This window comes from Hetaerina americana, unplaced genomic scaffold (assembly GCF_022747635.1).
Source record: "Hetaerina americana unplaced genomic scaffold, ioHetAmer1.1.p SCAF_17, whole genome shotgun sequence".
Lineage (NCBI taxonomy): Eukaryota > Metazoa > Arthropoda > Insecta > Odonata > Calopterygidae > Hetaerina > Hetaerina americana.
The window spans coordinates 583,608-610,638 of NW_027286730.1; the positions used below are offsets into that span (position 1 = coordinate 583,608).

General features: G+C 36.2%; 1 protein-coding gene across 2 annotated transcripts in view; it reads left to right on the forward strand.

Moving 5' to 3' along the window:
- The window catches only part of LOC139687111 (lysosomal alpha-mannosidase-like), a 53,417-nt gene that overhangs the window by 13,972 nt on the left and 12,414 nt on the right, over positions 1-27,031 (forward strand). Inside the window, exons 4-10 of one of the 2 annotated variants that reach the window (XM_071584227.1) lie at positions 4,463-4,648; positions 4,905-5,110; positions 8,290-8,426; positions 18,139-18,272; positions 21,386-21,608; positions 24,211-24,410; positions 26,644-26,927. In XM_071584227.1, coding sequence (XP_071440328.1) covers positions 4,463-4,648; positions 4,905-5,110; positions 8,290-8,426; positions 18,139-18,272; positions 21,386-21,608; positions 24,211-24,410; positions 26,644-26,927 — 1,370 coding nt within the window. Of the gene's footprint in view, positions 1-4,462; positions 4,649-4,904; positions 5,111-8,289; positions 8,427-17,952; positions 18,087-18,138; positions 18,273-21,385; positions 21,609-24,210; positions 24,411-26,643; positions 26,928-27,031 lie in introns of both variants that reach the window. The other variant, XM_071584226.1, reaches the window with a different exon arrangement.

The following is a 27,031-nucleotide window of genomic DNA, read 5'->3' on the forward strand; positions in this document are numbered from 1 at the left end:
CTTTCGTTAAAGAATGGACTAACACCGATGCCAGGTTAATCTCCACCGTTTCTCCCTTCCTATCCATCCCTAAGCAGATGAACTCAGCTGTCAGTTGCCTCCCCTTAAGTTATTACCACTACTCATAATCAACTGATTTAAAACTCATTAAATGTTTCAAATGAGTTTAAATTAATAAGTAATTATCCAGAACAAAAGTTTAAATTTCCATTATGTTGTGTTCGATGCAGTTAAACCTCCAAAAAGCCTAGTTAAGATCTACTGATAGGTATCTGGGCTTTATCATTGGTCACGCACATTCAGGTGTAACTTTATGAAAGACATTAAAAATTAAGTTTACATTGTTCCAATGCTAAAAGATTTAATATATCCTAACCATGGTTTCAACTTGACCATGGTTAGGGAATTTGTTTGGTGCTGTGACTTGTGTACTGGCTTCTCACCCTGAGGGCCTGGGTTTGAATTCCAGCAATGGCAGGATTCTTGTAGACCGAACACTGCTTGGGGTGCTATTTGGAGGGCTTTTCAAGTGGAGTATGCTATCCATTGGATGGGACAATGTATTGTGGACCTCTTGGTGCCTTGTGTAAGAGTAGGGTAATGCTGATGCCAAGTTTTGCTCCTCCCTTGCTCCATTCTCTGTAAATCCTACATCTCCCAAATTACTAACCTATCCAGATTGCACAATTGACCCGGGCAGTCGGCCACCTCCCCTAATAATGACTAATAATATGAAGGAATCCTTAATAATGTCATAATCTGATGTGAACCTATATTGAAATCATGGTTGAAAAATAGTAATGTGTGAAAAAGTATAAATTTTGTTTTAGTTAGTTAAGTGAAGATGGCAATGAAGTAAGAACTATATTTTCTTCTAACTCCTGATTGTTTGTAAAGGGCTAGCAGATACCCTCGCATTGTTAGGGGTGGGTAACTTATTTTCATTAGTAAAACTGTCTTGAAAGAACTCATTGTACCACATAATCATCGCCAACCTGGAATAGTAGTTCATAGAGACTGGAATCATTAACATAAGATTAAATTTTACAAATTATTCAAGTAATGAAATGATCCAATACTTTTGCTACATGGTTCATTCTATAAGTTCTTAGGAAAAAATAGAAAAACATTGTTTTGGGTATTTTTTTTTCATCAATATCTTATTTCAGCTTGATTCACTTTTCACAGTGTTTCTCTAACTTTTTTAAGCTTTTCTAACTTTTTTAAGTTACTCTAACTTTTTTGTCCAAATAATAGGATTTTTAAAGGTCCTCAAAATAGGCATCTGTGTTGACAATGATCCCCTTGTTTGATGAGGGTAGAGAAAAAAACTTGGCACTTTCACATAAAGATTTATTACTTGACATGACCATGGTTTCGATGATGCACAGCATTGAAACCATGGTCGTGTGAAGTAATAAATCTTTATGTGAAAGTGCGTAGTTTCTATCCCTACCCTCATCATGAAGGAATTCCACAAAGTTAAGCCTGAAACTGTTATGTTTCTCCTTGTTTGAGTTGAATTAATTTCCACTGAGCCATTTTTTCAAGTTTGGTAATAAAAAATGCCTCGGGGTCAAGTGTGGTGAATACGATGGATGTGATAATTCAAACTTGAATTCCATAATTTTTGCCATTAAAACTGTGCAGGTGAGCACCCAAGGAAGTACGTCTTCATGGAAGAAAGTTTTTTCTTTGACAATGAGGATATTTTGCTTGATTTCTTTGTTCATCTGGTGCATAATACTTATGTTCATTTATCATTTGTTTTGTTCGCAAGTAATTGATGTAGATAATCTCATGTGCATGCCAAAAAACTGTGACCATTACCTTTTTGGCTGATTTTACCATCTTTGCCTTCTTCAGAGCTGGATCAACTTTTAACAACTCTGTTTCGACTGTCACTTAGAGTGTGGGGTATTGTGTCCCTATCCATGTTTTATCCACAGTTATATATAGGCACAGATTGTACTGGAAAAGTGCCTAATCAGCCTCCAAATCTACCACTTAATTGTGTTTTTTCTCCACTGAGAACAAATGCAGCACCCATCTTACCAAGACTTTTTTGCACCCAAATTTTTATGCAAAATTTTAAAATATTGAACCTTGTGATGTGCCTGTGGTCTCAACTATTTTGGGAGCTTTGAATCCTTAATCACGCAAAACCTTGTTATGGATTTTGTCCATCATATCAGAGGAAGTCACTTCCACTGGAAGTCCTGAACAATGTTCTTCATTCGTGCATGTACGGCCATATATAATCTCGGTTACCCAATTGTAAACAGTGGTAAACATAGGAGATGATGTACGATGAACTTCATCCAACTCAGCGTTGATCTATTTCATTGCTAAGTCTTTTAAATTGAAGTGTTTAATCACTGCATTAAACTCATTTTGTTCAATTTTTCTATATGCATGAAAGTTTATAGTTTCAATTGTCTATGAAAAAGAAACAGTAATGGATAAAGCTGAAAATTTAAAAGTAGTCTAGTGAAAGATCAGGCTTACTGAAAGCAAACCTTTTCGGATACCACAAGTCCAATATCTTGAATTTTCCAAGTACTTATTGAATGACTCATGTGCTATTGGAAGTTGCTCTTTTATCCAAACTCAAAGAAAGCCATTTCAGAGGTCAGGTTTTTGTCTCCCATTTTGTTTATTTATAGTCTACCTAGAGGATGACTGCAGTGTCTCTTTCACATCACCATTTTACACAGATCTTAAAGTCTTAAAATGAGATACTATATAAGGAACTGGAAATCATCACTGAAATTTTCTCCCCAATCCACAGTGGTACTTTGTCTCCAATCTCACACTTGTTTGACCTACCCCATATTCATTTTATTCACCTATGTAATAATGTACTAATAGCATTGACCTTTTAGACATTTAAAATTAAGCCTTATAAATGATGAACTTCTAAACATGTTTTTGTATGAATAAACTCTTCATCCTCATTTGCACTTAAGAGTTTTATGAGAAAATGTGAATTGATATCATAAAAATGAAAAATTATTATGAAAAGAATTTTTTTCAGTTCAGAGTGAATTTTCAATATTTATATATTAAGAGGGCCTCACAACATTTTTTCTCAAACTTTCCCTGGATACTATCACCTTAGCTATATCACGGTATATATTTATATACCTTAAATCAATACCAAGCTCCTCTTATCTTTCTCCATGTTTCAAATATTGGTTTCTTAAAATACCCTGTCTCATTCAGCTCTCTGGTTGGCATTTACATGTATGAGGGTAGGCTGAAAAGTAATGCACAGATGATTCTAGACCGCAAACAAAAACAAACTCCAAGATCAGTAAAAAATTACGTTCAAGTACAATTCTTAAGTTTCAAAATCATGTATTTATTTTTCAACATAGTCACCATTAAGACTATAACATTTCTCCCAATGTATAAGAAGTTTTTTCATTCCATCACTGAAAAACTCTTCCGACTTTTCTTGAATCCAGGACTTGACAGCTGCCTTCACCTCATTATCTCCGGCATTATCTGCCGGCCTCGGTGGTGACGGGGTAACGTCCTCGCCTACCGACCCAGAGGTCGTGGGTTCGATTCCCACCTAGGTGGATTTCCCTCCATCTAGGGCTTGGTTGTATGTGATTGTCGTCAAATGTCTGTAATGTAGGGTTAGGTGGAAGAAGGGACTATTAGTCTCAACCTCGCCCAATTAAGTCGATAAATAAATAAATAAATTATCTGAGGTGTAATGATTACCCTTGAGGTGTCTCTTGAGTTGAGGAAAAAAATAAAAATCGCAAGCTGCAAGATCGAGGGAGTAAGGAGGGTGTAGAATCGGTTCAAATTTCAGTTTTCGCAGACCCTCTCCAGTTGCGAGCGAGTTGTGTGGATGAGCATTGTCATGTTGCAAGATTATTGGTGCCAGGCTGCCTTGAACACAACAAACTTGACGTCGGAGGTGTTTAAGAGTCTGTGTATACTGAGAAGAATTTAACATTGCCCCTCATTCCAGAAAATAGGTCACATAAACTTGGTGAGCATCCCAAAGCTCAGTCAAAAGAAGTTTCATCAACAATTATGGTTTTTCCAGGCTCGCAAGCACAACATTTTACTACCCATTTTTTTTCTTTCCCTTCTCAAAGTACTCTGGATTAATGATACGACCTCAAACCTGCACATGAATGTTGAGGAGAATGATACTTCCACATGCCACCAGGAGTGCTTTTGAAGGTCATTTTGTTTGCGGTCTACAAGCATGTGTGCATTAGCTTTCGGCCTGCCCTCGTTTAATGACACTTTTTTTTTAAGGCAGTCATGTGTTATATAAATTTAAAGAAAATTTTTCAGACTGATTTTAATGCATATTTTTATTTAATATCATATTTATTTGGTCTTGTAGAATATGAATTCATTTACATCTGTTTACTAGTAATAGAAATAAATGGCTTTGAAAACGGATCTAAATATATCATTTTAATTTTAGGTTTATATATGTGGAGACAGCTTTCTTTTGGAAATGGTGGATGAGGCAGCATGATTCTGTTCGCCATCAAGTGAAAATACTAGTCAACTCTGGGCAACTAGAATTTGTTGGTGGAGGTTGGAGTATGAATGATGAAGCTGTTACAAACTATATGTCAACAATTGATCAAATGACCTGGGGTTTCAGGTATATTAGTTCTTTATGTTTGTACGTAAACAAAGACAATTAAAGTGCATGCCTCTCATTTGAAAATACCTCTTCAAACTAATTCTTTCATTTTCAGTGAATTACTCAGATGAGTATCATTGATTAAATGTCTTAACTGAATGAAGTGATTGTATTCATAATAGTTAGTATATAGTTATACCAAAGCAAAGTAAGGATTTTTACATGGCTTGGTAGTTGAATTTGTCTAAATGCTTAAACACTGTTCAATTTTCAGGAAGCTTAATGACACTTTTGGCGAATGTGGTAGACCTAAAGTAGGATGGCAAATTGATCCATTTGGACATTCTCGAGACATGGCCTCCACATTTGCTCTTATGGGAATGGATGGTCTTTTCTTTGCTAGACTTGATTATATGGATAAAGAAAATAGATTAAAGTCCAAGTCTGCGGAAATGGTGTGGAAAGGAAGCCCCAATATAGGTAATAAAGTTTTATTTAAAATTATATGTATGAGTCGGAATACATATTTGAACCCAGTTTAAAGACACACCCCATTGTTTTTGATGCCCTGAATTATAATACCAAAACTTCTTGGTGTATTTCTTTGAGGATAGAGTGTTTTTTCTGAATAATATAACACATGCATTACCCCTCAGATTATGTATTATGTGTGTGTGTGTATACACACATGCATGCACACACACACATACATATAGACCCTCGCCCTCCCTTATTGCCAACTCCCAACCCGATGCCACCTGAACCTCAAAAACATTATACTATATATTGCCTATCCTGTAACTTCTGCCCTGCCTTCTACGTGGGTGAATGTACGACCACACTTTCCCTCCTCTTGAATAACCACCGCTATTCCACCAAATCTCCCACCTTCCTAAATTATCCCATCCCTACTCACACTGCTTCCCACAACCAATCTTTTAATGACTGCTTCTCTGTTTCGGTGATTGAAACCCTTCCCAAATCTGCAGGTAGCATAGAGGTGATAACCCGCGAGATTGCGCATATCTGGGTGTCCCAGTCATTTAAACCCCCAGGGCTGAACCATGCCCACTGAATGCATTCAATAGCTGCCTACATATCCCATCCCACCCCCTTGTTCATTTCCTATTGTCCTTTACCTCTCCTTCCCTCACCCTTCCCCCGCATATGTCCTCTCCACTCTTCCCAGAGAATGCCATTCTGTTGACGATGGTCGAGCCGTCAAAACATCAAAACTACATATGTGAGTGTCCTTTCTTTGTGTTTCTATATTTTAAAAATCTACACCTGTATTTTAATATATTTGTGTGTCCCTGAAGAGCGTTCCATTTAGAAGAAATTTATATATATATATATATATATATATATATATATATATATATACACTCCCCTGACGCCATCTCTTGGCTAAAGAATCGGGGCGCTTGGCGACATATAAGACCCACGGATCTCAGGGTAAATTACATATCCTCGATAGCTCAAGTGGTTAAGAGCATCCGCCCGGCAAGTGGAAAGATCCGGTGTTCGAGTCCCGGTTGAGGAAATATTTTTACTCTTGTGATCCGTTCGATTCCGCCTTCCCCACCTCTATTGTGTTCGTCCTTTATACGTGTTCCTATCCCTTTTCCTTATATATGTTTCTGTATATATGAGTATTTATTCGCCGTTTGGCGGGATTTCGTGTTTGAATGTGTATTTGGCCAATGTGGCTCATCTCTTTCTTCTGGCTATGCGTGCCACGAAACGCACTGTTCTTTTCCTGTATGATGTTGTATGAATTCTAACCAATGACCTTTCCTCTTGTGTATTGTCTATTTCTCCTTTGGTGGGTGAAACAGCCCCCTGACGCCATCTCTTGGCTAAAGAATCGGGGCGCTTGGCGACATATAAGACCCACGGATCTCAGGGTAAATTACATATCCTCGATAGCTCAAGTGGTTAAGAGCATCCGCCCGGCAAGTGGAAAGATCCGGTGTTCGAGTCCCGGTTGAGGAAATATTTTTACTCTTGTGATCCGTTCGATTCCGCCTTCCCCACCTCTATTGTGTTCGTCCTTTATACGTGTTCCTATCCCTTTTCCTTATATATGTTTCTGTATATATGAGTATATATATATATCTATATATATCTATATATATCTATATATATATATCTATATATATCTATATATATCTACTTATATCTATATATATATCTATATATATATATATCTATATATATCTATATATATATATATATATATATATATATATATATATATATATATATATATATATATATTATTATAGGGTAATCTGTCGGTCAACATAGGTTTTGGATGGATACATCTACCCAATAAAAATTTTGTGATTCCTAACAAAACATAATCCAGCCACCTTCTCTACATCAGGTCCCTCTTCATCTCTGAGTACTTCTTTCCTCCCTTCATCCTATCCAACATCCCTATCCTGCCCCTGCCCTTTCCTTGTATACCTAACATTCTCCACTCTCATGCAGTCTTCAACATCTCACTGCCAACCAATACGGCCCTCATCCATTGCTCCTGCCTCCTGAGGATTTCTCTTAACAAACCCCTCTCCTTGCCCACCATACCTATTACTCCCTCAATTGTTTTCCTTTCGGACCATTTAACCTTCTCCATTCTACTCCACATCCACATTTCAAAAACCTCCAATCTATGCCTATCATCCTGCTTCAGTGACCGTGTTTCCGTGCCATACACAGCTACCCTCTATATCAAAATTTTTACGAGTCTTTTCGTAGCATCCTTTCTCAATGTCCCTTTCATCAACTCCATCCTCCTTGTGAAAGCCTCTTTGCCTGGCGCAATTCTTCTCCTTCCGTCCCTTCTGCTTAGAAAGTGTTGGTCCAAAACACTTGCAAGATACGTAAGCTGTTCTACCTACTCTATTTTTTTCCCTTCTATTTTAATGTTTAGCTTAGGATTTTTCTTTCTGGAATATTGCATAACCTTTATTTTACTAATACTGATTCTTATGCCTTATCTATTGCACTGAATTTCTAATTTGCTCAGCAATACTTGCAACCCCTTGGCTGACTGACTTACTAAAGCTTGGTCATCAGCGAACATAACTGATTTTACAAATTCCCTGATGGCTTTCATTCCTACCTCCAGTTCTTCCCATGCCTCTCTAATAATTTCCTTCTCATATACTTTCAACAGCATTTATGATAATGGACAACTCTACCTTAACCCTCTTTCTAACCCTGCCCATCCAGACTCAGTTCCCCACTCGCACCTGAGCAGTCTGAGACATGTACAGGTTGCAGATTAACCTACTGTCCCTCCAATGTATTCCAATTTTCTGCTTTATACTCATTAGTTTTTCCCAATGCAATCCATCAAATGCCTTATCAAAATCTAGGAAATAGGTAAATATGTCCTGATTGCATTCTATATTCCTCTTAATTAGTGATTTCGTTACTGAAATGACATCTCACGTACCTCTCTCCTTGGCTTAAACCCCTTAAATAATACTTTTATGATTTTTCACAAATGATGTCTTTAAATTGAATACTTGAAGAAATAAAGAGATCTTCACAACTCTCCTCATTTGTTGTAGGTTTACTCCATACTTTTGAGCATGGTCAATATGAAAACACTCAAGGCTCTCACTAATTGAATTGGTCTATTTTAGGGAAGAAGTCCTGGTTATTCACAGGAGTGCTATATAACCATTATCAACCACCTCCTGGCTTCTGCTTTGACCTTCTTTGTGATGATGAGCCCATAATAGATGACAAACATAGTCCAGAATATAATGTGGATGATAAGGTATGAATTCCTGAAGTTAAATTGCTACTTCTTTTGCTTGAAACTCTTAAATGTGCACTTATTAAAGTGTGCAAGTATTTGTTTTATAACTCAGACTGAAATGAGAGGAAGAGGGTAATGAATGAAAACCTTTGCATGTTTATTTCTCATATTTATTCGCTTCTGATTATGGATTTTTATAATATGTGTATGGACGAGGTCTGTTCAAAAAGTATCATGACTTATGTGTTGAATTATTTATTTATTCATGAATATATATTTTTTTCCCTTCAAAGTAATCCACATATCAATAGTAGCATATCATCATCGTTTCATGGGCCTCTTCAGTTTTGGGAACAAAAAAAAGTCATTGGGGTTAGATCTTGGGAATACGGTGGCTGCGGGATCATTAGTGTGTTGTTTTTCGCCAAAAATTCGCACACAAGTAATGATGCGTGAGCAGGGGCGTTGTCATGGTGCCAAAGCCAATTTTTGCTCTTCCACAAATCTAGGCGTTCGTGGCGGATTTCTTCACGCAAAATTGGATATAACTTTCAGGTAATATTCCTTATTTACCGTTCTACCCTGTGGCAAGAACTCGTGATACACCACGCCCCTGCAATCGAAGAAAACTGTAAGGGAAACTTTCACATTCGACCGAACTTGGCGTGCTTTTTTCGGTCTTGGCTCGTGCTGCAGCTTCCATTGGGATGATAGAGCTATAGTTTCCATATCATAACCATGAACCCACGATTCGTCAACAGTTGTGAGCCTCTGGAGTAAATTTGGGTCGCCGCGGACGAAGTCACTAGCAATGTTAATGCTTTGCTGTTTTTGGTCGATATTGAGCAATTTTGGTACGACTTCGAGGCGACCCGTGTCATGCCCAAATCATTGGTAAAAATCGAATGGCACTAGCCAGTCGATATTTTTAGGTCCTAAGGCAACTTCTCTAATAATGATTCGATGATTGGCCAATACTATTTTCTTTACTTCATCAATGTTTTCGTCTGTTGTGGACGTGCTTGGGCGTCCACACTCTTCGTTGTTCACATCTTCTCGGCCCTCTGAGAATATTTTGCACCACTAATAAACATTGCTTTGGTCCAATGTAGCTTCTTCATATGCCACAGTCAACATTCGGAATGCATCTGCATATTTAATTTTGTTTTTCACACAAAATTTGATACAGGTTCTTTGTTCCATTTTTTGGAATGGGGAAAATCGAAGACAAGCCAAAACACGTCCCAGCAAAAAAACTGTCAAAAATTAACGGAACATGCAAAATATCCAAACGTTTTGGTGTAAGGGAGAGACATAAGTACCATACATAACGCCACAAAAATATCAAAAATCAATAATATGTAACCCGCGGAAATTCAAAATTCACAATAAGTTTTGGATTTTTATATATGTATGAATAAACATGTCATAAAAACATGTCAGTCACTCTTTTGACTCATAGCAAACTGGTGGCATGACGATATCAAAAATGTTTACTTTGAATAGTACATGTTGGATATCACAAAAACTTTTTCAACATATATGATATGACTTGAAATGAACATAATCTTAGTACTCTTTGAATTTTGAAAAGTTACTTAAGTAATTGAATACCATGATTGTATTCGCACATTTTTTTATCATAATTTTAAGTTAGCAAAGTAAATCTCCCCAAATCTTGATGGTTACCTTTATTGAATCCATCTGGTGAAATTGAGCTGCTTGGAAAGTGGATAAAATGGAGAATATAGCATTCATTCATGAATTGCAAAATCTTGGATCTAATTTCTCTTTCAAGATTATTACCTTAATGGAGGGCAAAGTGGATTGCAAATCATGACTTTGGATTAAGTAATACATTGTCCAGTTAAGATTAATGGCATCACTGGTAGTAACAAAGGGAAATAGATTCTTTATCACTTAATGCAATATGACGAAAACTTAGACAATATAATATTCTATCACTGTAATTTTAGAGCCTACTTGAGTAGCAAATATATCCAAAACACAAAGTGACAAAGTAATTACAAATTATGATTCCTTAAAATGTTTCATTTGTGTCTGATCCAGGGCTTTCTGACCATTATTCTGGCAACTACTCTAACCTTGGGCAGTCTGGATCCACCAGACAGTTTTATTTCCAAAAATGTTTATTCTAAGAGCAATATTGAGAGTTTTATTAATGCATTAAATAAAGAGACTTGGGCAGAAGTCTACTCAGCCAACTCCTTTGAAACCAGCTACAATTACTTTTACTTTAACTACTGCCATGTATTTGAATGTTTTATTCCAATTGTTAGAGAAAAAGAAAATTATTTTTAGTATAGGAGGACCTTACTTTTAACTTTGAAAAGGTGTTATTACTCATTGAATGACTTTTTAAATGACAAGCAGTTATAACGCGTTGTTTTTTTATTACACCCTTAAATGTACATACTCTTTTTTTAAGCATATCCATAGTGTCAAAATGTACCTGCATATTTTAATTTTCTTTGTATTTGACAACTCCTATACCTACATGATATGTATGATCAGTGGACAAAGGAATATTATTATAATACACTTACATGTACACTCTTGTCTCTTAAATTTTTTTGGTTCACTGATTATTTGTTATTAGTAATACTTTGGCTTCTCAATCTTAAAATGGACAGAGACATTAAAAAGGTATGAAGTTTTGTTTTAGCAATAGCAGTGAAAACATATCTTACTAAAAAGAATTGCCATATCTTGTGAAATTGGATAGGCAAGGGTTTATCTTATCTTAGCAAAATCACATTGTATGGATTTGGGGTATATTAGGGCTTACTGTAAGCTTGAGTAGGTTTTGACCAGATGCTTTTGACATATTAAACATAGTTTAAGTAATATTACTTGCTTTTCTTTTAGGACAATCAATAAGTGAAAAGTTTGAGCTAACATCAATGTTGCTACACATTGCGATATTTTCCTAAGCTTTGTAAAAAATTTAAAATTACAGGAATTGACACCAGCAGGAAATTCACATTTTTTTAAATTTCTTATTTACTTTTTTATATGCCTAGAGGTCATAATACAAAAACACCAGGTGGGTAGTGTATGTACATGATATAATGCACGTCAAAAAGGAGCAAAGACAGGCTCAATTGCGATACAGAAAAAAAGAAATGGCGCTCACAATTACATAGTATTTGGCAGAAACCCGTGAACATTGGCTGTAGTATGCACATGAAATACCAATTCAGAAAAATCATTGATCACCAAAATGAATCAGACCATGATCATTGCTATAAACTTAAACTATGAACTTACAGGTCGGGAATATTGTTGAGATATTTGTCGAACGAGTAGAACATATTATGTTGTAGATATATTTTTAATTTATGCCTGAATGCAGTAGTACCCAGAGTATCCTTTATACTTTTGGGTAGTTTGTTAAATAATCTGATGCCCATTTCATTGGGTCATAATTTCAGTGCTTCAGTTCTTATGTTCCCTTAATGAATGTTGTGCCTACCTCTGGTGTAATGATGATTATAGTCAGAGCTAAGAGAATAGTTGAAAATGTTATTTTTGATATACAGAATTAAAAACATATTCTAGATGCTAGGGAGTGGTAGCAAATTCAATTCATGGAAAGTAGGCCTTGATGGAGCATTGTGAAGTTTCCAAATTATTATTCTAGTAGCTTTCTTTTGCATTTTAAAGATGGTTCGATAAATAGCAGCTGATCCCCATAATATTATACTATAGGTTATATTTGAATACATTTTCTCATAGTATTAATTTAGTAGTATAGTTTTGCTTTTAGTCTCATACAGGTGTTTTAATAAATACCAAGTTGAACTGAGCTTATGTTGAAGGGCTATTACATGCGTATTCCAAGAAATATTTGCAGACAGGGGAATACCTGGAAATTAACATTCTGTCACATTCTTAGTGCGTGTGGAGTATACTATTTTACTTTTATTTACAATTAAGTCTAGAAGGTTGTCTGTACACCACTTGTTTATTACAAGTGTGACAGACTTTGATTTTTCCATAAGGCTGGGATATGTTTGTGTTGATATTATTACTTTAATGCCATCAGCGTACAACACTGGTATAATTCCTTCATAATTATGTAAGCAGTTAGGTAGGTCATTGATATATATCATAACAAGGAGTGGCCCAAAGGTTGAGCCTTGTGGAACATCTTTGTAAACTTGGTGTACTTTGGATGAATATTTTAACCCATATGCATCTACATCTACATAATACCCCGCAAGCCGCCGCAAGGGCATGTGGCGGGGAGTGTTAGGTCACCAACAGTAAAAAGGAACAATACCACTTGCAAAACAACAAATTTGAAAATTACACCCACAGCAGCACACTCACTCATGCAAAAATCCCTTCATACAACACTCATGCAAACACATACCCTAAATCAACAAACAACTGCACCCCAGGATGCAGCACGAAAGTCATCCAACAACGAGCAAGCCAGGACACAACAAGCAAGAATGCAAAACTCCACCTCCACATGAACATGCAACACGAAACACTCTACCCCCCCGCGGAGACTTTGAAAGGCAGGGAATGCGACCCAACGTTGCAGGTAGCAGGAATTTACCCCTGCGGAGAGGGACGAGGGATTGAAAGGGAGACTTAAAAACAGATGAACAGAACACTAATGAGGTCATTCGGAAAGAATGGGTTATGATCACAAAACACATGAGGTTAGTGAAAGAGCATGCATTTAAGTAGAACTAATTATTCCCTCGATGCTGAGGGTGGCCAGTGGAATTTTTGCTATCCATAACCCTGCAGTTGCTATCCCGTATTGTCCGTGGGAAGCAGTCCTGGGAAGGAGTCCTTGAGTCTGCTAGTTCTGGCATCTATTTCCCAAATTTTATATGCATGATCCAAGCAACCAATGTATGTAGGAGTGTGAATAATTTGCGAGACCTCGGTGCTGAAATATGCGGATCTGAATTTATTTAATAATTTCAATCTTGCATTGAATCGTCTCTCTTCTAATGATTCCCTCCCCAACTCCATGAGCATTTTGGTGATGCTTTACGTTTTATTGTAAGAATTTTTGACAAAAACGGGCTGCCCGGCATTGAACCTTCTTAATTTCCCGATTGAGGCCTTTTTCACTTGGATCCCATACGCTACATGCATATTCTAAATGAGGCCTTACAAGAGTGTGGTAACAACGTTCCTTGACCTTGGAGTCACTTTTGCCGACTATGTGTCTAATAAATCCAAATTTTTTATATGCTTGACCGCAGACTTTGCATATGTGAGTCCCCCGAGTTAAGTCTTTTGTGAATGTAACACCTAGGTATTTTACCGTATCAACTACTTCTAGGTCAACTCCAGCTAATTTGTAAGCAAATACTGTTGATCTTTTAAAGAAATTTACCACAGAACATTTATTATAATATAATGTCTATCCCCAGTTAGAACACCACTTAGTAATACAATCTAAATCTTGCGCTAGAATAAAACGATCCTCATCCCTAGATATCTCCCGATAGATCACCGTGTCATCCGCAAACATCCTAATCTTACTTTTCACTTTGCAGTTCAAATCATTAACAAAAATCAAAAAAGCAACAGCCCGATTACACTTCCCTGAGATACCCCTGACGTGACTTGAGCACTGTTGGAACTAGCACCATCAAGGATTACCCTCTGTTCCCGCTCTGAAAGAAAATCTTCAACCCAATTTATTGCGCCCTTGTTTATACCCACGACCTTTAATTTATGAATGAGTTTACCATGGGAAACCTCATCAAATGCCTATTGAATATCTGAAAAGATCGCATCCACTTGCCTACCTCTCTCACCCGATAAAAGTAAGTCATGTTTAAATAATCCTAATTGGGTTTCGCAGGAGTGGGTTTTCCTGAATCTGTGTTGATTGTCACTTAAAAAGTTAATGTTATCAAGGTGTCACATTATTGGACTGACAATTATGTACTCTAAGATTTTGTAACAGATGGAAGTGAGAGATATAGGTCTGTAATTACTGGTGTCCTCCCTGTCACCTCTTTTAAAAATAGGCGTTGTTTGCGTGGTTTTCCAAATCTTAGGGACTTTGCACTCTGTGAAGGATTTATTAAATATAAATTCAAGGTACGGGGCAAAATTTGGAGCTAAATGTTTTATCACCATAGCTGGTTTATTTTCAGGACCTGGGGATTTGTTGGGTTTAATCTCATTAAGCAATTTGAGAATTCCTTGTTGGTCCACTGTTATTTTTTGCACGGGTTGAGTATGTATTGTTTCTTGGAGATATGCGGTGGCAGCATCGTTCGCGAAGATGCTTTGAAAGAATGAATTTAGGATGTTAGCTTTATCTACTCTGTTTGTATGAATTATATTCCTACAATCCCTTAAGCAAGCCACGGTTTGTTTACTCCCATTTACTTCCCTAACATATGCCCAGAGAGCTTTGGGGTCAGTGTCCAAGTACTTGCAAAGCACTTTACATTTAAAGTCTAGTAAGGCGCTACGTAAATGTGTTTTGGTTTCAATTTTAGAGGATCTATACTTGTCCCATAATTGTTTATTCTCAGGGGATGATGTGTTCATGCCTGCCCTCTTTACCCTAGAGTGTAGCATTCTCTGCTTTCGAAGGGCTTATCTAACGTCTTTATTGTACCACCTGGGGTCGCGATTTGCTTTAACATATTTTATAGGGATGAAATCTGTGATGCCTTTTTGCATAATATTGACTAATTCTGTCCAAGTTTCTTCTGCGTTGGCATGACTTAAGCGGGTTTTGAACTCGGGTAGTGAAGAGTTTTATTGATTGGCAAAAGTTTCAAAGTGTGCTTTATGGTAATTATAAATTTTTCCTTTTGGTTTAACAATCTTTTTTCTTTCTATGTCCAAATGGATATTAACTGCTTTATGGTCACTCAAGCCCTCGTCAGTCGATACACTAATATTACGTTCAGGCATGATTGCAAGAAATAGGTCCAACATGTTCTTTCCATGGGTGGATATGCATACTGCTTGATAGAGGGAGGTTCTTTGAACCAATTTTATCAAGGAATTGCAAGATTCGCGATTGTGGGTCCCAGATTAAGCGCTATTGCTGTCCCAATTGATACCAGGTTAGAGTTGCCACCAATTATGTTGATGCTGTTATTTTTTTTACGTGTAAAATTGTAAATTTGATCTTGAGGGTATGAAGTATTTTCAAATCTGAGTCTGGAGGTCTGTAGAAAGAGCCTAAATTTATTTGGGTTGATTGTTTCGTAGTAAGGTGCACCAAACACTTTCTATGTTATTATTTTCAAATAAAACTTGCCTGCTTTCAAAATGACTTTTCACTGCCACGAAAACCCCTACTCCGGGTTTTGTATCTCCATCGTGTTGGTAAACTTTGAAATCTATTGGGAAAATTTCTTGGTCATTTATGTGATTACACAATCAACTCTCTGTGCCTAATACTATATCAGCAGATTGAGTTTGGATTATGTGTTTGAGATCCACTGATTTGTTTTTGATGCTTCTGCAATTTATAACAGGTATATTTAAATTATTTTTATTTTGAATGACGTCCTTATTTGTGACAGACTGTAATTTAGAACATCTTTGTGGGGAAGTTCATGTCACATGTCTTTCTAAATCAATGCCATTGTTGTTGGTGACCTTTATATTTTTATTAATCATACTATATGTGTAATTAGTGTTGTCAGTATATATTAATCATATATACTGACAACAGTACTTTATGAGTACGATTTAGAATATAGGACTTAATCCAATTTAGAGGAATCCTTCTAATTTCTATTCTATTGAGTTTATTAAATGGTCTGTTGTGTATTCAATTGTTTCTGGCTCAACTTTCTGGAAGTTTATGTTCATTAAATGAAGAACACAATGTATTTTTCCACTATTCTTTATTTCAGCAACTTGACTAATTGGTACCTGATGAAGGTGCCTAAGTGTTGAAACTAGTAATACAAAAATAAAGAACAGTGGAAAAATATATGGTGTTCTTCATTGAATAAATAGTGTGTTTTGCGGTGTACATTATCAAAAGCCTTGGACAAGTCTAATAACATTCCAAGAGTTTTGCGTTTAGCATCTAATAAATTAAGTATACTGTCAATTGCCTGACATATGGCAGTTTTGGTAGACCTTTCAGATCTAAATCCACCCTGAGAATTGGAAAGTAAGAAGTTCTTTTTGAGATAAGACACTATTTGCATATACGTGGCTTTTTCAAATATTTTAGCCAGTGCATTTTGGATGGCTATTAGTCTCTAGCTGTTTAAATCATTAGCACAGCTACTGTTTTTATGTATGGGCACTACTTTTGATTCTTTTAATTGGGATTGGAAAATTTGGCGTCAAAGATTCATTAGTTAAAAATAAAAGGGGTGCTTTTATGGCTTTAAAACAATGATGAACAACTTTACCGGGAATTTCATCTAGGTCACAAATGGTTGTTACTTCTTTTTTTTGGTTGAAGTTAGTCACAGCATAAAAATGAAAAAATGCATGCAAATCCCAGTTGGTGATCGATAGATGGAGATGAGCACAAGCGACCCCACTGGAGTTTCACGGAAACACACTACTCATTCAAAAGTTTTTTCTTCCTTTGCAGGCACTTCAATTGAGTTAATAGTACCCTTTGTTCTGCTATGCACAAAAATGGCCACATCTCCATTTTTACATGTAGTACGGCAAAATGAGGTACTGAATATTGAATTGCGTGATTGTAAAAGGCTGCCTAATTTTTGAATAACCTTTCAAGGAGATCAGGTGGGCCTTTAGAAAAAAATACCTACTGACACATACATGTTCCGGACAAAAGCCAGGACTTTCCACTATATCTTTTAAGTCTTCACCAACAGATACACGAAAAGAGGTGTAGGTGCCTGTAGATACCTTCAGCTGCTTTATCTCAAAGTACTTTCCAAGTATTTTGCTTGATGTATACTTTTTAACTGCCTCAATTTGCATGTCTTCTTTGAATTGCCAAGTGCTGGTGGACCATTCTCGGCAGCCTGGCTAAATAACTGTCAGAGTTTGATGTCCCCACAATCAGCTTCAGCCAAGGTTTCCACTGATCTGAAACCATGGTGTATCCCTCTTCATCTTCTTTTCTCGTATTACATGTAGTGGTATGCGGTTCTGCAGGTGGTGGCTGCAGTTTTCCTTTGCAAGTGACAGAAGGGTACGCCAGCATCTCCTTAGGAGCAAGCTCTTTGTTATTAATATTACTATCAGTAGCAATGACTTGAGAATAATTAAAACGTTCCATATTACTTTTATTCTCCTTCAGCTTATTCGGAAGATGTTATCACTTTCCACTGAATAAGTGATCGATTTTTTAACATCACCTGGTATTCCATCTTTATTCCTCTTATTTAACTTAAAAAATACACATAAATATGTGGATTAACTTTTGTTAAATGGTTAAAGTTCCCTCTATGTTTTAATAATGCTTTGCATGCTACACTAATAATTCTTTTTCTTTTCTTTTGTGCTGTGCGTTCTATGACTGCTTTTGGATGTTTGTGTGAATGATTATCCTGTATGACTGCTGCAATAGGTATCAAGATTCATTTCTTTTATTGGCAATGAATCGAAGTATTATGCTACTGATAATGTTGCTGTTACAATGGGAGGAGACTTTAATTACCAAGATGCCAACTCATGGTTTACCAATTTGGACAAAATTATTAGGTAAATACATAATATGTTTCTATTACATATTTACTAGTTTTATTGCCCGTAGGTGAAAACATTCATTGCATATGCAGTGAACCAGTCAAGTCATTATGCATCAAATAACATTGCTATGACTATGGGTGAAGATTTCCAATACCAGGATGCCAACATGTGGTTCACAAACTTGGACAAACTAATTAGGTGAGGTTAAAAGATAAATCTTTGTCCATGGTGAGTGGTAAAAAGTGCGAAATAAATTATTGGTGTAATGAATGTTGAAAGATTGTGCCTTAAGCAAGAACAACATAGAATATAGAGGCATGCATATTTTTTCCAAATTAAAGATAGATACGAGGGTAGGTGGAAAACTAATACACACATGCTTGTAGACCACAAACAAAATGACCTTCAAAAGCACTCCTGGTGGCATGTGGAAGTATCATTCTCCTGAACATGCATGCACAGTTTTGAGGTCACATGATTAATCCAGAGTACTTTGAGAAGAGAAAGAATCAAGATGTGTTCTAGTGCCTGTCAACGCGAGTTAAACAGCATGCTGTTATCAAATTTTTAACAGCTGAAAATGTGACTCCTACTGAGATTCATCGTCGTTGAAAGGCTGTTTATGTTGACGATGCTGTTGATAGGTCTATTGTACATCGATGGGTAGTAAAATGTTGTGCTTGTGAGCCTGGAAAAAACCATAATTGTTGATGAAACTTCTTTTGACTATCATAAACACCTCCAATGTTGAGTTTGTCATGTTAAAGGCAACCTGGCGCAAATAATCTTGCAAAATGGCAAGGCTTGTCCACACAACTGACGTGCAACTGGAGAGGCTTGGGGAAACCTAAAATTTGAACCAATTCCACACGCTCCTTATTCTCTCAATCTTGCAGCTTGCAATTTTTATTTTTTTCCTCAATTCAAGAGACACCTCAAGGGTAATCATTACACCTCGGATGATGAGGTGAAGGCAGCTGTCAAGTACTGGATTCGAGAAAAGTCGGAAGAGTTTTTCAGTGACGGAATTAAAAAACTTATTACACGTAGGGAGAAATCTTATAGCCTGAACAGTGACTATGTTGAAAAAAATACATGATTTTGAACCTTAAAGAATTGCACTTGAATGTAATTTTTTACCGATCTTGCAATTTGTTTTTATTTGTGGTCTACAAGCATGTGTGCATTACTTTTCAGGCGTGTTTAACTATCAAGATGTTTTTACATAAATATGATTATACTTGTATTATTCATCTCTGATGTTATTTCTGGTTTCCTCATATGTTTGATTTGAACTTAAGGCTGTTGTGTAACCCTTAGTCCGGTTTAGATTGTGGAGTTTCAAATACACTCAATTCTTGCATTTTCCTTTAAGTATGGCAAAAATTAAAGAATACTCATTTTTTTTGTTATTATACAAAAAGGCCATAATTTTCATTATTGAAAATAAAGCTGCTTTATTATATATCTGGCAAAACCAATGCTAGCAATAATTTGTAGTTAAGATCAATGTGGAATTTTTTGAATAATCAACATTTCAGATATGAATGACACAGTGAAGATAAGAAAAGGAAAGTAAGTAGGCTATGCCATTTGGTTGGAAAATTTAATTTCGCTTATTTTCAAATATATTTAAGGTTCCATTTGAATTACTTGTGATACTGAAATGGCATTTTATAATAGCAATTTTAACAGAAAAATATTTTCTTTCAATGTTGGAATTAATATCTTTTATTCTAAGTAATTACAATTAGTATAATAATAATAATTTGGTTTTATTCGGGCAAGATTGAGACTGTGGCAATCCCAGCTTTCACCTAACCCCTGAAGTATACAGTGGAACCTTAGTTAACAAGCACATTGCGCAGCAAGTAATTCGCATAAGGAGGAAAAATATTGTACTCGAAAAAAATCTCTCTAAATGAGCAACTTTTTGCATTATGAGCGATGAAAAAAGGGGAATTACAGGATTCAATGCGTGCCTTCTACTGCGATTTGTCTCTAGCACTCATTCTGCTAGCATCTTAGTATTGCTAGTGATCACACATTTTTTCCAACTAGCATTCAAACATATATTTAGTGTTTTTTTGTGCAGTTTTAAAATTGACCCTAAAAAAAATCTTTTAAAAGAAAGCCATAAGTGAATAAAAATAACAGCAGAAATGAAAAGAAAAATCGTTGAAAATCGGGAACAAGGTGTGAGCGTGGCTGATGTAGTAGGTACATCAACAATCAGTGGGCATCAATGATTGGCCTTTTCTTCTAGACTAGAATAAGAAGAGAGATGCTTCAAATAGAGTGACTACAGTTATGCATTCTCAACGATGTTGAAAGGTTGCTTCTCATATGCCAAAATAAAAAGCAATTGCAATGCAACACCATTGTTAAGAATATAATTTGTGAGAAGGGGAAAGTGATTTTCCCTGAACTTGTTAATAAGATGTCAGGATCATCAATGGTTGAGCAAGCATTTAAGAGGAGCCATGCGTGGCTTGAGAAGTCAACAAGAATAACTGTCTACCGCAGCATTGTGAAGCAGCAAGCTCTTGAGTCAAAGGCAGCCGAGAACTTCATTGGTGACTTCAAAAGATGATAAATTCTTAGGGTTTCATGCCACAACATGTTTTTAATTGTGACAAGATTGTTCTTTTCGGGGAAATAGATGCTGAAGTTAACCTATATTTGTGCACATAATGGTAGAAGAGGATGTATTGCCTGACCACCAGGCAATCGATGATCATGCTGATTTTTTGCATAAATGTGAGCAGCGATTTAAAAATCAAACCCTTTTGCATCATACCATGCGTACAAAGCATCGCCCTATTAAGACAATGGTGATGTGTATGATAAATTTATTTAAGGATTATTCTGAGCTGTATTTATACCAAATGTTCAAGTGTCTGCAAAAACAAATGTCTCTAGAATGCTTTCTATTGAAAAGAAATTAGGTACATATGACAAATAATTAACAATTAATTTCAATTCTCTTTTGCTTTTATAAATCAAGTTTACATTCCTGGTAGCTTCATTCCACGATAGAAGAAAAGGTGAACATGATCCACGGTCCTAAACAATATATAATTTATTTAGTTGGACATGGAATGCATTATCATATCTTTCATTAATTTATATGCAAAAAGTTGCTTCACTAAACAAGTATCTTGCTTTAAGAGAAAGATCATGGAACAGAGTATGCTTGTATTATGAGGTTCTACTGTATTTTACTATGATTAATTCATGGTGTAAGTAATGACTGCCAGGATAGAATTAATGATTTCATCCATGATCTTAATTCTTTTTATTTTTTGTAGTTATGTCAATGAGAAGCAAGAAACCGAAGGAAGCAAGGTGAATGTATTCTATTCCACACCATCATGCTATTTAAAATCTTTGAATGGTGCAAACATCACTTGGCCAGAAAAATCTGATGACTTCTTTCCATATGCAAGTGATCCTCATACATATTGGACTGGCTATTACACATCTCGCCCTGCTATAAAATATTTCGAGCGTCTTGGAAATAACTTTTTACAGGTATTGTTGACTTGGATGAATGTAAATAGTCATATATCTTAATATTCCCATTTTAAAATTAGTGGTTACCTTTTTAACCTTTAAAGATGGAATTGAAATTTCCTTAGTTGGATCTCCTGGCCAGAGCATTTTTGTGTATTTAAATTTAGCACTGCAGGCATTACTGTTTTCCCTCAATCGTATATTTTTTGAGTTATTAATGAAAAGTAAATACAGTTATAACAAAGAAAATATATTTTTTCTTTGTACAGTTCTCTTTTTATATTTTTACTGTTTTTATAAAACATGAAAATTACAAAAAGTTAAAAAAAATGAATATTTCATTTTTCAATGTTACATTTTCTTGCATTTTACACTCTTCAAAATGATTGCAGACTTCTTTTTTATTCTAAATTGGTTATAGTGTAATATATCTTGAAACATTCGTCTTCACTGAGTCCTATATTGCATTTCAAGCATCGAAAAACCATACAGCTTTTCTTACCTTGAAGCGAGCATCTGGCTTTCTTGCATCTCTCAATCCAATGCTCATTATCTCTTGCATCAAGGCAAACAATTTTTACTTACACAGCTGCAGGCTGACCTATGAGGGAAGAAATTGGGTGATTTTTTTTCTAGCAGCCTCAAATAGATTTCTTACGAGAGCCAAATAAAAATCTCGATGATTCATCTTTCTCTCCATTGAAAAAAGGCAATCCATGAATTCAAAAAAGTTAGATCAAGGAGGTGGAGGATAACTTTTTCGTCCACTTCCAGGTTCTTTTGCTTAAGGATTAACTATTAGCCATTCTGTCAGATTAAATACATAGCCCATATGTTTTTTATAGTCTTTTATGACTTCAGGTTTCAGGCTTTTCCTTGACTATCACAAAAGCTCCCCTCTTTGGATAGCACATTCATATTTGTCAACTTAAGGAAAATCTTTTATCTCTCCAAATAATCACAGTCAGATCTCTTTGACATCTAACTTACACCACTCCATGTTTCATTTTCAATTTCTTATCCTTGAATTCTTTTGGTATACCAATTCGGTTTGTTCCTACTGTTCCGCAGCAATTTATTTTTTTTATTCCTGGTATTATCAAAGAGTTTTGGGGAGAAAAAAAATTATCTGTGATAATTTTGTGCCCTCCTACTTCCTCTCTCCTTGTCTACATTTTCACAGTGGTATGCATTGCTGTTGTCTTTTGTTACATTTTGTCTGTCTTTCTGTAGGTAAACAGTCATATCTACTGTATATCTCACTGAGTCACACAGCATATAAATTTCTATTCCGAACCTCTTATGTTTTTTTGGAACATATTGTTGAAATTTTCTCTTGAGATCCATAATGATGCAGAAGTGGTTTTCTATTCACTAAAAAGCATCGAATAAATACAAAAATATTTGCTCTCAATGAGATTTTATCCAGGTGACGATTGGTATTTGAAGAAGAATTTCAAGCTACAAAATGTATGTAAATGTACCAAAATAAGTGAAACAGTGAATAATAAACCAGCCAAAGAATAAGGAGGGTTGGAGAAATGCTTGTAACCCTAGGAGCAGTCGGAGTAAACTGTTCACCACCAAAGTAAGAGGGAAACTAAAAAAATCTTAACTCAGGAGAGATGGTGTTCAGAGTGAGGGGAATCCAGGGTCAAGGTTTGTTGTTAGATACTCCCCAGATAAGGAAGGTTCAGCCCGGCACATCAAAAGGGGCATCTATTGACCGATAAATAGTCCTCACCTCATTATGCACTCCAACCATTATCATAGAAGGAGAGCGAGATAACTTAAGTGAAGTGGGAACTGAAGCTCCCATTCGACCAGCAGGACCCACTCTTTACTGGGAACTAAAGTTCCCTTTCTTATGTTAAAGGTTAAAAGAGCATATTAGGACAATGAGCATTTTCATATTGAGGTTTTTGGCAAAGCTCCTGTTCACCTTATAAGTCTTCAAATTTTACTACTAGAGGTTCATTGTTTCAATGCCCACCAATTATCATTTCATATCACATTTTATCTGGCATACTAGCCCAGTGGATAGAAAGACCACAACTGAAAATATATCTCTTAAGGAGTGAATTTTTCAATTTGCAGTTCCGATAATATATGGTAACACCTATGCATATCAAAAGGCCTATAAAATTTATGATAGTGAAAATTATCGAGTTCTATTATAATGACTGATTTGTATCATGTGTAAAAGTTTTCAAAATAAAATTTCATCATAATTTCAGGAATAACTTCTGAATAGCTGTTTCCAGTGAAATTAAATTATTGCATAATTTAAGCTTAAAACAAAGAGATATTGCATTGTATGCATGTTAGGCAAACAAAGAAAGGGCTGGAACAGGATAGGGATGTTGGACAGGATTAAGGTAGGAAGGAAGTACTCGGAGATGAAGAGGGACCTGATGTAGAGTAGGTTGCTGGATTGCGTTTTGTTAGAAGTCACAAATTATTTATTAGGTAGTTGTGTCCATCCAAAAACCTACCTTAACTGGTAGATTACCTTATAACAATAATAATAATAATAATGATCGTGTGCATGAAGAAGCGTAGAGGTTTTATCTATATTAATATTTTTTCCCTAATTGTGTTGTCATTATGTTTATATTAGGTTTGCAAGCAACTGTATGTTTTGGGTGAGATTGGGCCAGAAGATCAAGTAGATTTGAACTCCATGAGGGAAGCTATGGGAGTTATGCAACATCATGATGCCATAACTGGGACTGAAAAACAAGTCGTTGCTAGTGATTATGCCCGTATTCTTTCTAAAGGTTTTGAGGAATGTAGTGCTGTGACTTCTGCTGCAATTCAGTGAGTATCCAAGCCCAAAATGCTTTAATTTATGTGTAGTTTTGTTATAATTAGTATTTATTGACCTTGAGCAATGTTGCATGCATTCCAGTTTCCCAGAATTACTTGTCTAATTTTCTTCTACATTTTCATATTACTTCCATATTTTCTTCAGGTTTAGGTTCAATCATAGTCATGAACCTCTGCACCAATATGGTGCTTGTGGACTTCAATACTATCCTAGTCATTGCATTTTTTTTGATGATCTGCGGGAAGCTCTTGCTCTCTCTAGAACAATATCCCAATGTTTTATTTCTATTCTCAAACCTATTTGTGTCCATGTATCAAGTCTCCTCTTTCAAGCTATGATGTCACTGATTCACACAGTATCTTAGACATTCTTTACATTCCTATATTTTTATTCTCCAGTCTGTAATAGCTCTGAAGCAAATCAATGCAACTAAGTCTATCCTAAAGCAATTGGCCCACATTAAATAATGGAGTTTCTTCTCCAGAGTTGACAAATTAGCAGTTTGACCGACGCAACAGTTATTATGTCGGTTGGGATATATTTAATACATCAGGTATCTACAAATTTAAATGTGATAATTGCAACACTTATTTTGTCAATCAAACTGGGTGGAATTTCAAAACATTAGCCCAAGAACACCAGGTGTCACAAAAAGCAAGACCCCAATTCTCTCTTCACAAATCAACTCTTAGATTGTAAACATAATAGCAATTTTGTCCCAGAAATACTAGATGTCCTCCCTGAAGGATTGAAAATGGATGCTTTAGAGCTAATTGAAATTCAAAGGCACTTGGCGGATCCCAGTACAACACTTGCGCAGTAATGTACAAGTAATGCGCAATTATATGCCCTCTCCAAAAAATTGACTTCAAGGGTAAACAAACAGTTCAACATACTCAGTTGCATCTATACCATGACCAGACCCTATAAAACGTCATAACCAAAACAATACCTTTCTTCCATTTTGTTTTCTTCCGCTCCTAGCCCCCCCCCATTAAACCCAGACCAGACCCAATGCTTAGCCATAACCAAGGCGCCACCACCTCTTCTTCCTTTAGCCAAAAAAGGCACGACCACTGACTTTGCAGTTGCAGAAACCAATGCTGTCCAATGGGTATATAATAATATGCAATGCAATTTATACCCAATAGATAGAGAATGGGGGAAGTAGAGGTGGGGGGGGGGGGAAGGGTTCTCTAGGACTTCAAAGTCAGTGGTCGTGGCTTTTCTGGCTAAAGGAAGAAGAGGTGGTGGCGCCTTGGTTATGGCTAAGCATTGGGTCTGGTCCAGGTTTATTGGGGGGGCTAGAAGCAGATGGCTACTCAAAACCGTTGGATTTGTTTACCCTTAGGGTGAGGGGTGGCTGTGTGGGAAGTGAAAGTGGGTGGTATGCATTGTTGTATGCAATGCATTTTTACGATCCTGCGGACTTTTACCGGTTTACCATATTTCTTGCATTTTTGGTGATTCTTTTATGATGTTTGGTCCAACCACTCTAAGGAATTCACTTGTGGTTCAATCTTCACTGCATGCTTTGTTTTTCTTGAATTGTTGAAACATGAAATCTGACCTTTACCATATTTAGTTTGGAATCGAACTAAATTTTGAATGGATGAAAGGCCCTTCCATCTGAGAGTGACCTAGTGAATCTATTAAAAAGTGCACTGTGTAACAATTGATCAGATGCCACCACTGACAAGGGCAAGCTCATAGAAAATGTTTACATCCATTTGTTCTCAGGAAAGATTTTAATTGAATATATTTTTCTGTGTCAGGCCCTTGAATACTTTTTATTTGTTCTGCTGGCGATAAAAATTGAAGATCAGTTTGGTTTGTTGACTAGTTTACAGGTTTCTCACACTGAGGGCCCAGATTTAAATCCTTGTGGTGGCAGGAATTTTCAGTGGTATCCATATCCCTACTTGGGCATCATATGAAGAGTACCATTAGTAGAGTATACTGTCTGTTGAATGGCACACTAAAACTGCAAACCCCTGGGCACTTCTTGTTAAGAGTAGGCCAATGCCAACAGTGGATTTATCTCCACCCTTTCCCATTCCACAAACATCCTACCCCTCTCCAATTACCCACCTATCCCTATTGATGAAAATGATTTCAGCTGTATGTTTCCTTCCCTAATAACTATGTAGCCATTGTATTTGCATCATTAATGTATAATCCATATTATGTACTGCTCTAAGGTTTCCCTTTTGAATTTTTCAGGAAATTGATGAACCCGGCTACAAAAAATAGAAAAAATGATCTTTTGAAAGATGTTAATGTGGATGAAGTTTCTGATAGTTCTGAAGAAATTGGAATTGGAGCAGCTCAAGCTCCTCCAACTGTGAGCATTTCATCTTGCCTCTTGCTGAATATCAGCCAGTGTGAAGTGTCAGAGGGATCAGACCCTTTCACAGTCATTGTCTACAATCCTTTAAGTAAAATTGTGAACCATACTGTACGTGTTCCAGTTTCAGGAGCTTCATACATTGTTAAGGATCCAAATGGTAATACGTGTGTTTATGGATTAAAGTAACTGTTGCAATAGAGTCATTACAACATATCAGTTGTCACATTAAGTTTTAGTTTCTGCAGATATCTGGTAACTAGT